The sequence below is a fragment of the Falco biarmicus genome, chromosome 1 (assembly GCF_023638135.1).
Source record: "Falco biarmicus isolate bFalBia1 chromosome 1, bFalBia1.pri, whole genome shotgun sequence".
Taxonomy (NCBI): domain Eukaryota; kingdom Metazoa; phylum Chordata; class Aves; order Falconiformes; family Falconidae; genus Falco; species Falco biarmicus.
Window position 1 is genome coordinate 17,893,032 of NC_079288.1, and position 13,182 is coordinate 17,906,213.

Genomic DNA, 13,182 nt, shown 5'->3' on the forward strand with positions numbered 1-13,182 from the left:
GGGGCTGAAGTAACGGTAGCAGGGGGACTGAGGTGGCTGCAGCCTCAGGCTATGGCTGTAAATTGTGGGAAGGAGGGCAGAAACAGCTGCAAGGCTGCTGGGCCTGAGCAGCCCTGACCCCACAACAGTGGTGGCTTTGTCCTGTCTTTGTCTGGTCAGAGAGGCCTGTGTGCCTGGCAGGCTCCAAGGGATGCACCTGTCATGTCCGTTGTCACCTCTCCCTTTTCCTCCTTGGGACCATGTTTTCTGTTGGCCAGGCTTTGCCCACTAACAATCCCACATCAGCTTATCTTATTTATGGGCAGGCCTTTCCTCAGAGGGTGCAGTTAAGGCAGAGAGAGGCTGATTTCACATTCCATCTTGGGATTCATCTGGAGGAAACGGCTGTAACTGATTGGGTCAGTGCTGGGGGCTTTGAAGTAAAAAAGTTCTTTGAGCTATGGCGTTTCACAGCGTTGTTATGTTTTGTACCTTTTCCTAGTTCTGCTGAGGACAGGAGATGGCTCATGCTCTCCCTCTTCCAATTCCCTGCCCGGTCCAGCTTGGAAGTATGAAAGGTGACTCCCTGGAAGCTCAGCTGCATGAGTATGTCAGGCAAGGAAACTATGTGAAAGTGAAAAAGCTTCTGAAAAAAGGTAAAATCTTAGTTTAGACACATACTGGGAGGAGAGAGTTACATTTTCCTGTATGCTTGTATCTGTGGTAAAAAAACAGGCTATGTGCACAATCAGTTTTACTGAGTGAAATGTGTTTACAAAATTAATTTGCCTTTTCTAAGCGGAACTTGTTATTGAATCAAAAAACATTGTATGAAAATGAGGAAATTGAAAAGGAAGCAAAGGTTTTAGTTGTAAGGTGCTCATAAGGAAATAGTTGAGATATTTTAAGACTGAAAGTCTACTTTAGGAATATACTCTTTAAATGGGATATTATCCTTAATTCGGATTGTGAAATGCTTGAGGTGTGGTTCAGATACTGGTATTTTTGACGCGTAGATTTGCAACTAAATGGGAACAGGGAACTTTGTAAATGAAAACTAATACATGATGCAGTTTTTTTTCGTTTGACCATCAAGAACTCTGACGGCCTGTGTTGTGCCGGGAGGGGGCGCTGCTGCTGGTACATGCAGGCGGGGCCGCCTGAGGGCCCTGCGGAGGGGCGGGGCAGCGCGCCTGATTGGGCGTCTGAGGCAGAAGATGTAAATGAGGGGGCGGGATCCCACTCGCGCCACGCGCGGCGCTGCCCTGGGCCGCGGGGCGGCTCCGTGGGGTCGGGCTCGCGGGTGCGCGGCGGCGCGGCGCGGGCGGGAGCGCGGGGGTCCGGCGCGGGTGCGCGCGTGGTGGTGTCCGTGTGGTGGAGGGCGGTGCGCGGCGGTGGGGGCTGTCGCGCGGCGGTTGTGGCGTTAAGACTATACTTTCAGGGATCATTTCTGTAGTTGGTCACTAGAGGAGAGTGATCTTCTCTGATCGGCGTCACAAGCCACGAGGAGGATGGTTGTGCTTTCTCCTGAGCGCGAAGCGGGTGTGCGGTGCTGCTTGTGCAGGGACCGCCCACCATTGATGACCGTTCCCGCCTCCCTCGGGTGGCGGGAGGGAGAGAGCACGGGCTGAGTGGTTTGTGCCTTTTTTTTCAACGTATTTAAGGACAGATCAGTTGTGTGCCCGGGGTGTCCTAACAAACATGTCCCAGCAGAACGCGCAATAGATTCAGTAGGGCCTTTATTCTGGGACGGTCAGTGCTTCGTTTTTCACACCTCTTTAGTGGATTTTTCGGTAGCAATGACACAGGCCGTCAGGCGGGTTTAGGTTTTAACGACCCGAAGGGATGAAGAAGGTGTTCATTGAAAAATGGTTTGAAAGTTGGTTATTACCTGAGTGTGCGTCTTAGGCGGTGGTGTTCTTGAGCTGTCTGCTCTATAGGGCAAGGTGACTTGGCAGGTGCTGTGAAGTTGTTTCTGATCATAGAATCGCTTAGGTTGGGAAAGGCCTTTAAGATGATTTGGTCTAACCATTAACCCAGCACTGAGTACTGCCAAGCCCACCACTGAACCACGTCCCCAAGCACCGCAGCTACACAGCTTTTAAATACCTTCCAGGATGGTGACTCCGCCACTTACCTGGGCAACCTGTTCCAGTGCTTGACAACCCTTTCAGTGAAGAAATATTTCCTAATATCCAGTCTAAATGTCTCCTGGTGCAACTTGAGGCTGTCTCCTCTTGTCCTGTGGCTTGTTACTTGGAAGAAGAGACTGACACCCACCTGCCTACAGCCCCCTTTCAGGTAGCTGTAGAGAGCAATAAGGTCTCCCCTGACACTCCTTTTCTCCAAGACTAGGCATGCCTGGTTCCCTCAGCTGCACCTAGCTCTTGTGCTCCAGACCCTTCACCAGCTTTGTTGCCCTTCTCTGGATGTGCTCCAGCACCTCAGTGTCTTTCTTGTAGTGAGGGGCCCAAACCAAACACAGTATTCAAGGTGCAGCCTCACCAGTGCCAAGCACAGGGGTCCTGCTGTCCGGGTCCTGCTGTCCTGGTCCTGCTGGCCACACTGTTTCAGATACAACCAGGATGCTGTTGGCCACCTGGGCATGCTGCTGGCTCGTGTTCATTGGCTGTCGACCAGCACCCCCAGGTCCTTTCCTGCCAGGCACTTTCCAGCCACTTTTCCCCAAGCCTGTAGTGTTGTATGGGGTTGTTGTGGCCCCTGTGTTCATCAGAGTGTGACAAAGGGCCAGGGAGAAACGTGCCTGAAAGCTCCGGGCCTCGATAGGTGCTGGAAGCCGGTGCACAGCCTTTAGAGCGCCAGCCGAGAGATGTGCAATGGTGGTGCCTGGGCATCTCCTTCTCTGGTGGTGTGGGGAGGAGATAGCACGGGCAGAGACGGTGGTATCTTCTATTGTGTCAAGAGAACGGCAGCAGCCCAGGCCCCGCTGGCTGTAGGCCTGTGCAGGGCGTTTGGCTCGGCGAGCCCTCTCCTGGCGACCTGTGCTGGCGCGGGCGGAGGTCGGGGCGCCGGTAGCCGGTGGCGGTGAGCGGGGCCGGGCCGGGCGGCCTGAGCTCGGCTGCGGAGAACGGAGGCGGGGCAGCGCGCCTGATTGGGCGTCTGAGGCAGAAGATGTAAATGAGGGGGCGGGATCCCACTCGCGCCACGCGCGGCGCTGCCCTGGGCCGCGGGGCGGCTCCGTGGGGTCGGGCTCGCGGGTGCGCGGCGGCGCGGCGCGGGCGGGAGCGAGGGGGTCCGGCGCGGGTGCGCGCGTGGTGGTGTCCGTGTGGTGGAGGGCGGTGCGCGGCGGTGGGGGCTGTCGCGCGGCGGTTGTGGCGTTAAGACTATACTTTCAGGGATCATTTCTGTAGTTGGTCACTAGAGGAGAGTGATCTTCCCTGATCGGCGTCACAAGCCACGAGGAGGATGGTTGTGCTTTCTCCTGAGCGCGAAGCGGGTGTGCGGTGCTGCTTGTGCAGGGACCGCCCACCATTGATGACCGTTCCTGCCTCCTTCGGGTGGCGGGAGGGAGAGAGCACGGGCTGAGTGGTTTGTGCCCCTTTTTATTGTTCGTTTCAAAAATAGTTGGATGGTGGTGCGGGGGGCGCCTGGTGCACTTGCGGGGTGCGCGACGACCGGGGTGGGTGCAGCACAGTGAGCTACAGCAGGCTGCGTCGGGGGGAGTCGCGGGCCTATGCAGGTGCAGGCAATGTGCTTTAGTGCTGTCGGGGAGGGGTGGAGAGCATGCTGGGGCCAGGGGGACACTGCACTGGCTTCACCTGGGATAGAGTAAATTTTTTTCTTAGTATCTGTTGCAGCGCTGTGTTGTGAATTTGGGGTGAGAGTAGTATTGATAGCGCACCTGATGGTTTTGGTCGTTGTTTGATAATGTTGATATTTAAAGTCAAGGACTCTTCAGTTATTTGAGCTTGCCAGTGGTAGGGCTGGAGGGGACACAGCAAGGACAGCTGACCCAAACTAGCCAGAGGGATATCCCGTAACATATGACGTCACGCTGTCTGTAAGCTGGAGGAGGAAGGCACATTTGGTGTTAAGGCATTTGTTTGTCCAAGTAACCGTTACATGTGATGGAGCCCTGCTTTTCTGGGATGGCCGAACGCCTGCCTGCTGATGGAAAGAAATGAAAAATTCCTGTTCTGCTTTGCTTGCGCACACGGCTTGTGCTTTATCTATTAAATTGTTCCTGTCTCAACCCTCGTATTTTACATTCCTTTATGATTCTCCTTCCCATCCCTCTGACTGTGGTGGGAGTGAGCGAGCAGCTGTGTGGCACTTAAGTCACCAGCTGGCGTTAAACCAGGACAGGGACCCTGCTTTCCTCTGGCACACCATGCTTTCCCTGGAAGGCTGGGCATGGGGCCGCGGGCGTCGCACGTTGGCCTTGCAGGGGATTAGGCAGGAGCTGCTCACCCTTGGCACAGAGTCACCGAGCGGCGTGGGCGCCGGGCCTTCAGGGGCCACCCCGGCCCTGCGCAGGTCGAGCGTGCTCGCCACTTGATGTTGTGTCACTCGTGCCGGGGCGCCCCGGGCCTGGACTGCCAGGACTGCTGATGGAGGGAACGCTGCGCGCGGTGCGGGTCCCGGGGCTTCTTCAAGGGGGCCCGGGGAACGCGGCCGAAGCGTTTCCCGCAGCCCCCGGGCGGGCGGCACGGCGCCTCGTGCGGAGCCCGGGGCCGCTGCGAGAGGGCGGGCCTGGATTAGAGGCGCCCCTGATTGGGCGTCTGAGGCAGAAGATGTAAATGAGGGGGCGGGATCCCACTCGCGCCACGCGCGGCGCTGCCCTGGGCCGCGGGGCGGCTCCGTGGGGTCGGGCTCGCGGGTGCGCGGCGGCGCGGCGCGGGCGGGAGCGCGGGGGTCCGGCGCGGGTGCGCGCGTGGTGGTGTCCGTGTGGTGGAGGGCGGTGCGCGGCGGTGGGGGCTGTCGCGCGGCGGTTGTGGCGTTAAGACTATACTTTCAGGGATCATTTCTGTAGTTGGTCACTAGAGGAGAGTGATCTTCCCTGATCGGCGTCACAAGCCACGAGGAGGATGGTTGTGCTTTCTCCTGAGCGCGAAGCGGGTGTGCGGTGCTGCTTGTGCAGGGACCGCCCACCATTGATGACCGTTCCCGCCTCCTTCGGGTGGCGGGAGGGAGAGAGCACGGGCTGAGTGGTTTGTGCTCCTTTTTATTGTTGGTTCCAAAAGTAGATCGGTCGTAGTACGCAAGCATCCATGTTAATACCTTGCCTGTGCTATTTATACATGAAAACGTGGACAAGCAGTCCGTGATTTGTATAGAAAGTTACAAAGAAAGTAGTTTGCTTTTTTTTCAGTTCCTGTTAATATCATTATGTTTCCATATCTCAAGGATCTCAGAGGGAAACAGTCAGTTTCAGTGTTAATGAACCCTTGCCTTTTATTTGAGGTGGAGGGGAACAAGCACTTCCCTTGTCATCTTTTGTTTTCTTATAGGTGTTTTTGTGGATGCTGTAAATTCCATGGGCCAGACTTCTCTCTTCACTGCTGCATTGCTGGGTCTTGATAAAATAGTGGATGTGCTGTTGGATTATGGCTCAGACACTAATCAGTTAAGTATAAAAATAATTTTTTTTTCCCCCGGAACTTGAAATTAGTTAACGTTTATTCTTTTAGTGGTTTTTGCCAATATAATACACAATATTCACCTTATTGAATAAATGCTTAACACACATGCTACCATTATTTGGCTACTATAGCCAAAATTCCTCAGAGGTAAGTAAATGCATAGTTTTTCCTGATTTTGTGTTGTATGTGGTTGTTTGGGAGTATGTAAATATTCTAGGTATGCTACTTTTTTCCCCAGAAGCAGCGCTGGCTGATAGTAGTAGGGGTTGGGTTGAAACATTTCTGCTTTAACATTCCTCAGTCGCTGTTATGATGGAAGCACCCCAGTCCATGCAGCTGCATTCTCAGGAAAGCAGTGGATTCTTAGCAAGTTATTGGATGAAGGAGGTGATCTGCGAGTACATGATAAAGATGGCAAAAATCCTCAGTACTGGGCTATGTCAGCTGGAAAAGAAAGCAGTACTCGGGTATGTGTGTGTAATATGTGTGCTAGATAGGCACGACTTCATCTTAAAGTGAAGAAACTCCAACATTGCAGGGAGAAATTCTTGGCTTTTACACAATGGATAATTCTTTAACGTTATTTTGCAGTGTGAGTAATGCTATTTTGCAGGCATTGTGATGCAGATTATTTAAGGTTTTGCTCAGGTGCAGGGGCATGTGTGTCTGTAACTTGCAAGGACCTTTATGTGTGAGCGTGTAGTGAGGAGAATGACAGGCCCTTGGTTTTGATCCCTGGCGTATGTCATTTGTTTGCATGTATGTCCAAATTTGGGGGTAAACGTGAAGTAGTTTTCAAGTGTATCTCAGTCTGTGCATGAGCAGTGTCAGCAAATGTGTAATTATTGCTAGCATGGTAGTGAAATGCAGTATCAAGAAGGCTTATTCATGACCGCAATATTGATTTAAAACTTACAGTACTCCTCTTCCCTGTTATTACAATGCTGCTTTTAAAAAGAAATTTGATACTACAGTCTTCAGCGGGTGAATGTTTTGAAAGTTAGTCATCTGGTGTTTGAAGTAAGCTTTCTCTTACATTTTCATGTAACTGATTTTCTTCAAGGTTTTCTGTGTATGGGTGTCTTGAAATGGCTATTTAAATATTGCAAGTAACTGGTTTTTCAGTAGTCACGATCTATTCATTTAAAGTGGTTTATCTTGCAGTTCTGAAGGATTTTTTTTTGGTTTTTCCTTCCCTCTCCTCCCTAGATGCTGGAATTTATACAGCGTTGTACATTCCACATGCAGGCTGCCGTTCAGAAGTTTCCCTCTGATCTGCTCAGGAAAGTTGGCTCATCAAAAGCACTGGTCTGCAGTCCATCTAGATTTGGTGGTCTTGTTCAAGGGTAAGAATAATTTCCAAGCACTGGGGGGCGGAGGTACAAGGGCTTTTGCTTCCATATTCTATTATCTTAAAATTAAAATGTTCATGTTTCTTTTTGACAAAGTCAGATTTAAAACCAATGTGTGTTAGGAATTATGATACTTTTTATTTCTGTTGTGAGAGTTCCAAATAGAAACTTGATAGCTGTAAATATTTGCATATTAAGATATACTCTTGAAATCAGGAACATGAAGTACTGGATTTCAATAGTATCAAAATGGCAGTAACATGGAGTAGTTTGTTTCTTGACCTTTTAATGTCACTGCAAATCTTTTGGGTGTGTTTCCAGCTGTTTCAAGAGCTTTTATGTCAGATACATGTCAGTCAAAACACATACTTGTGAATAAAAAACAATGCAGGACACCTCTGTATATAGAGTTGTTGTTTTTTTTTTTAAATAGACTGTCTTGCTTTAAACAGATATATATCGTAATGGTGTATCTAAAAAGTTTGAATGAGTTGTGCAATAATTTGGAATTTCAGCATCCACATTACACTTTTTGTGTGAGACCAGTCAAATGCAACATTTGAAATAATATGGCTGTTGCTGAATTTCTGTATTTTTCTCTCTTTTTTTTTTTTTTTTTTTTTTGTATTTTACTCAAAGCCTTGGCGTATTAGTTACCCTTATTTGCTTATGTTTTTGATACTTAGAAATGCTGACAGTCCTCTGGGTAGATTTCTAAAACATGGAGCTAATGCAGCCAAGAACATTTACAGCTTTGGTTTTGGGAAGGTAAGATGCTATGGATAATGGTTTTCTAATGATACTGGTACAGTTTTTCAGAGTCACATGTTCTTCAGAGTAGTTATCCCACCTGTTTTTAATTTTTAGTGTGTTCTTCTGAAACGGCGGGAAAAGTTGTAGAGAGCACAAATATGCAGGCCTTTAATAGGCTCTGTCAGAGGAGGCTGTTTTGGAACAGGCAATAGAAACTCCCCTTTTAAATGTCATCTGTGGGAGTTCTTAATGACTGTTTCTGCTTTTCCTATTTCAGCTTCACTAGAAAGTTAAGCATTTGACATAGATATCTTAACACTGCATTTTGACGCTTTGGCTGATGCTGCCATTGCAGGCATTACACTCAGGTTTTGAGTGATCTTGCGGCAGACGTGACCGATCTTGGGAGCTGTTACATATTCCTTTTGGTTATGGCCTGGTGGTGTTTCAGTTTTATCTTGCAGGCAATGGGCATCTAGGGTACTTGACATCTCTCCCTATTATTGGGGAAAAAGACGTGGTTCAGGCAGATGATGAACCAGCATTTTCTTACCATGTTGGACCATACATGATCATGTCAAAGTAAGTAGAATCAAAGGGATTTTGGCCCCTCTAGTGTATATCTGTTACTATGAAGCAGCAAGTTGTTGTAATAAATGCTTTGAGTAATTTTCCTTGTCTATTCTATATTAATCTGCTGCTTTCTGCTTGCAACTTGTTTTCTGCAGTCCACTGATTAGTATCTTCTTTAGACTCCCTTGATACCTGTAGGTTGCTCTTGCCCCTTCCTGCAATATTAACCCAGTTACAATTACTCACTGATAGCTGTGTTTCAGTACTGATTTGTGGTGGGAAATATGTTGCTGGGATTGCACAGATTGCATTGCTAAGTGTTTAGTCCTTGTAATTGTTGGGTGAGGCCTCAGACCTCTGGATGTCCATGTCTGCAGCCTACTTGCTCAAATCTGTGGTGAAAAGAGAGTTGTAAGTGCAGACCGAGCCCTTTTTTTCTCTCTTGTATTGTGTAGCGAGTAGTTGTGCCTCAGAGTCATCCAGAGAATTTACAAATTGGTGATTTAATCTTCCCAAAGCTCTGGCTTGTATCACAGTGGGCTAACCACCTTTTAGTGAAAGGAGTTCTAAATTGTCCTTGTTCTTTACCTTGGGTCATGGAAGGGTAGCATCTTTGGACAGCAAACCTGTCCTGCTACATCCAGTCTTTAACAGGACAGGAATTGCTTGTCAGTTTGAAAAAGTATATGTGACAGCCAGGATCATCAAATTAATGTTGCTAACAGTAGGAGACAGCACCAAAGCATTTAAGAATTCCAAAATTATTTGTAAGTCATGCTATAACTGGAAAAAAATAACTGCTGAAAGCATCCTCTTCTCCTTGTAGCTTGATGTGGGGAGGCAGCAGAGTTACAGTGAAGGAACTCAGCTTTGAGCCCCATCAGAGCTGTAGTAAACTACGCTTAGCTGATCTTCTCATTGCAGAGCAGGAACATAGTAGGTAAGAAAGAATGTGTGGTAGCCACATGTGCTCCTGGGATTTGGGTGTTCCCAGTGATGTGAGGAAATGTGATCTCTTAAAAGGGAGAACTGTTAGGCTGTGGTTCCACTTTCTCTCCAAATAAGAAACGCAGGTGTCTCTCTTATCCTGTCTCTTCCCACTCCATTTACTCCCAGCGGGTAATACAGAAAGGTGGTACTTTGTTCTCATATGTCTGGATGAATGCTTCATTGCACATTTCTTGGATGGCTTATTTATAGATTCTCCTAGTTGTGACCCTAAACACGGTTTCCTAAATGCCTCCTAATCTACAGTTCTTTTAAAATGTTGGGTATTTTAAGGAAAAGTTAGAAGCATTCACATTGTATTGGTAACTACACCTAGAAGACCAGTACTCTTTCTCTTTTAGTCTGAGTTGCCTTACAGTTTTTTCTTTTTCCTCTCCCTTTGCAGTAAACTCCGTCATCCTCATTTGCTACAGTTGATGTCTGTCTGTCTGTCTAGTGACTTGGAGAAAACCCGTTTAGTATATGAAAGGGTTAACTTTGGTTCTCTGTACAGCATCCTTCATGAAAGGGTAATTGGAATACTTATTTTTTAAATAGTAATTTATTGAGAGGAAGAAGTTAGTAACTACATCTAACATCTTTACTCAAAGAACAAGAAGACAAAATCATCAGTCTTTGCGTCTGGGTTTCTATCTCATTGTACAGTATCAGATACTCTGTGTAAGCTGGTAAAGTTTGTAATTGGCAAATACTTCAGTTAATGTTTAGGTGCAGTTGCACTGATATATTTTTTTTTTGTTTGTTTGTTTAGTGACAGTCTTAAAAAGGCTGCTGTTAAATTCAGTTGAACTTTTAATCTTCTGCATGTGGTTGTATACTGTAAATGTGGTGAGACCAGCTTTTGCCCTTGAATATTTGTGTGTAGTACATTGCAAGCTGCCTGTGTATGACAGTGAATGCTTGAACTCAATTCTGGTTCATTCTTTTTCTTTTTTTTTTTTTTTGAATCAACTGATCTGTGTTTTATTGTTCAATATTTTTCTCTTCTCTTTTTAGCAGTTAATCGCTATTTTATTTCTTTTAACTGTTTGAATGCAGACATCTGAGTTACTGGAGAAACTGCAGCCAAAGGCATTTCGTTGCATTCTGCTTCAGAGTGAATTTTGGCATAGTCAATATCTTTTTTTTTTTTAATTACTTTTAACAGTATTACTAGTTGGTATGGTTGGTATTGAGAATGAACATTATTTAGCAAGTGCAATTTGTCTGAGTTTCACTATGTTATGTTTCATGTTTGCTTTCTTTGCCTTCTTGTGTACAATGATAGTTTTCCCCTATATCAAGCTTTAAAGACCTGCAATGCAAATTTGGTACTCTGTTATTTTTTCAGCGTACAGAATTCCCAGTACTGCACATAGAGACGATTTTGCATGTGCTGCTTCAAATTAGTGACGCTTTGCGTTTTCTACACTCCCGTGGATTTATCCACCGCTCTGTTACCTCCTATGCTATTCAAATTGTTTCTTCTGGCGAGGCAAAGCTATGCAACTTGGAATACATGATAGAGAGGTAAAGAACTTCCTCACTGTTTCTGTGAAAGGGACAAACACAAAGTCAAATTTAATGCTACGTTCTGCTGAAGTGCCTCTTTTCATGACTAGGGATTCCTGCCTCTGAGTTGGGCAGCAGAGTTACAGGAGTGAAGAACTCCAAATTATTACTGCTCAGGTACATTAACTTTCCCACAGGCAGTATGGCAAGTTTTGGGAGGACTTAGTTTCTATGTTATAACTGTCTGAAAATAGATACTAGTAACAGAAGCAGCTCTTTACTGCAGTATAAAAATACCATCATAGAAAAACAGAGCCTAATTGTGCAGAATGGAGATGAAATTCCTCTTTGAGTTACTAATTCTGCTGCTGGGCTGGAAATAATTTGTCTCCTGTTGTTATACTGAACTTGTGCTTGTGGAGGCTTACCTAAAATCATTGAAGATTCCACACTGGGTAGTAATTAAGTGTCACCTCTGACAAAAAGTATCTTTTATGAGGGACACCATTAATCTAGGTAAATTATTAATTATATATGTTTTTTACTTCTTTCCTGTATTGCAGTCTGATTAGAAAGGAAGTAAATGGCTGGTTAGACTGTAAGGAAAGAGAGTAAAATTGATAATAAACAAAAACTTGCAGATGGTAGTGTCCTGAAAGGAGGAAGGATACTTGTTAACCTCCTTGCAAGCTGAATTTGTTAATAAATCTTGGTGATTTCTTGGCTATTTCACAGTAAGCTGAATCGGAAATGTGTAACAAAGCCCCTGTAGTTAAATGTGAGGAGGAATTTATCATCTAGACATGTATATACATTGCAAAATATTGACAAGATAGGTAGCACCTTCTTGTATTTTGTCTGTGGTCAGAGAACTCTGGCCAGAGCTGAAGGGTTGCTTGTAAAGTTCCTATTGGGAAATTTTCACCTTTCTCTGATTTGTGTAAATTTGTTAAAGGAGGTGTTACTTTCACCAGAAATTCTTTGTTGTAGTGTACCACTATACACTTACTGGCATGGAAATACTACACATTTTTATTTACAGGCATGCACTGGGAGGTATTTAAACCAAAAGCAGATACAACGAACTCAGATGTATCATTCCAAAAGGTATACCTTTTAGTTCAGCATGCTGTATGTCCCAATTCACAGCTTTTTTTTTGTCTTTATACAGCAGAGATGGTGGAGAACACAGTGATCTGACACGTATTCCTGTCCCAGTCCAGCTGTATAAGTGGTGCTCTCCTGAAGTAATCCTTGAAAAAGTTGTCACAGTCAAATCGGATATTTATAGCTTCTGTACAGTACTGCAGGAGGCCTTGACAGGTATTATCTATAGGTTTAGGCTTTTGTCACTGGGGTAACCCACTGAATGTTTTCAATGCAGACTGTCAGCCTCCTAATGTCTGTTTAACTCCCTTGTATGACTGGATAAAACCTTGCTGTGATGGCTCATGCAGAGTTGACTTGGAAAAGGAACCCTCCAGGCAAAAAAACCCTCCAAATGTTAATGGCAATAGCAAAGACTACTGGAAACTTTTGTAAAATGTAATCAGGAAACGTAAAATTGTATAACTAAAGGATAAGATTAATGGTTGGTATTAGAGAGATTCAATTTTGTGTATGGTGTTTTTCTGCTGTTTATCTATCTTCTTTATAGGAGGACAGCAAAATGTTAACTCTTTGCAGTGTGCAAAATGAGCCTGTATAGCTTTCATCTTTTTGATCACTATGATAACTTACAGATAATGTATTGCTGTTGTTATTGCAGATAATGGATATTTTGTATTGATTTTGACTATTTTGGCAGTGAAACGGGATAAACAATTACCCTAAAAATTAAACCTTCTATTAGCTAGTTGGTCATGAAGAATCTGGAGTGTGGTTTACAGTGTAACTGTCCTCTAGAGATTGCTTTCAGCTTCTTTAAAGCATCCACTGCTGAAATAAGATAGGAAGGAGATTGAAGACTGGACTGAGTGCTCATTTGGTTTGTGACAGTCGTAAATTAGGGAGTATGCAGGCAATAATGCTTCAGTATCTCTGATTGGTTTTTTTTTTTTGTTGTTGTTTTTGTTATTTTCATTAACACTGACATACAGCTTGTGACATGAGTTCTATATTTATGTCTTGCAGAGACTCCTCCCTGGAAAGGTTTTGAAGTCTCTGTTATTAAACAGCTCATAATTTCCGGACAACAGTTAGAAGCAGATGTCAGACTTCCTATGCCCTATTATGGTATCATAAAATCAGGGCTAGAACCTAAACAGAAGAATCGCTCCATGAAACTTCAGGATATTCAATATATACTGAAAAATGACTTAAAGGTGACTTCCAGGGTTGGTAGGCTTTCATGTATTTAAAACAACAGTTTTGTGTCCATTCAGATTCAAGTTTTATTTCTTAAATCTATATGGGAGGCAATC

The 13,182-nt window shown here is 45.4% G+C and overlaps 1 protein-coding gene and 3 non-coding genes across 4 annotated transcripts in view; all 4 read left to right on the top strand.

The window, feature by feature from the left end:
- Nucleotides 1-485: 485 nt before the first annotated feature.
- Nucleotides 486-13,182, top strand: part of TEX14 (testis expressed 14, intercellular bridge forming factor) — a 32,339-nt gene continuing 19,642 nt past the window's right edge. The window contains exons 1-11 of the mRNA XM_056325390.1: nt 486-635; nt 5,451-5,565; nt 5,884-6,049; nt 6,792-6,928; nt 7,621-7,702; nt 8,139-8,269; nt 9,087-9,200; nt 9,654-9,777; nt 10,599-10,777; nt 11,931-12,082; nt 12,893-13,083. Of these exons, the coding sequence (XP_056181365.1) occupies nt 500-635; nt 5,451-5,565; nt 5,884-6,049; nt 6,792-6,928; nt 7,621-7,702; nt 8,139-8,269; nt 9,087-9,200; nt 9,654-9,777; nt 10,599-10,777; nt 11,931-12,082; nt 12,893-13,083 (1,527 nt within the window). The 5' untranslated portion in view covers nt 486-499. The remainder of the gene's footprint in view (nt 636-5,450; nt 5,566-5,883; nt 6,050-6,791; nt 6,929-7,620; nt 7,703-8,138; nt 8,270-9,086; nt 9,201-9,653; nt 9,778-10,598; nt 10,778-11,930; nt 12,083-12,892; nt 13,084-13,182) is intronic.
- Nucleotides 1,405-1,615, top strand: LOC130143974 (small nucleolar RNA U3). The gene has a single exon (XR_008819960.1). It is a non-coding gene; the product is annotated as a small nucleolar RNA U3 (small nucleolar RNA).
- Nucleotides 3,320-3,530, top strand: LOC130143987 (small nucleolar RNA U3). Its single transcript, XR_008819972.1, has one exon. It is a non-coding gene; the product is annotated as a small nucleolar RNA U3 (small nucleolar RNA).
- Nucleotides 4,942-5,152, top strand: LOC130143962 (small nucleolar RNA U3). Its single transcript, XR_008819948.1, has one exon. It is a non-coding gene; the product is annotated as a small nucleolar RNA U3 (small nucleolar RNA).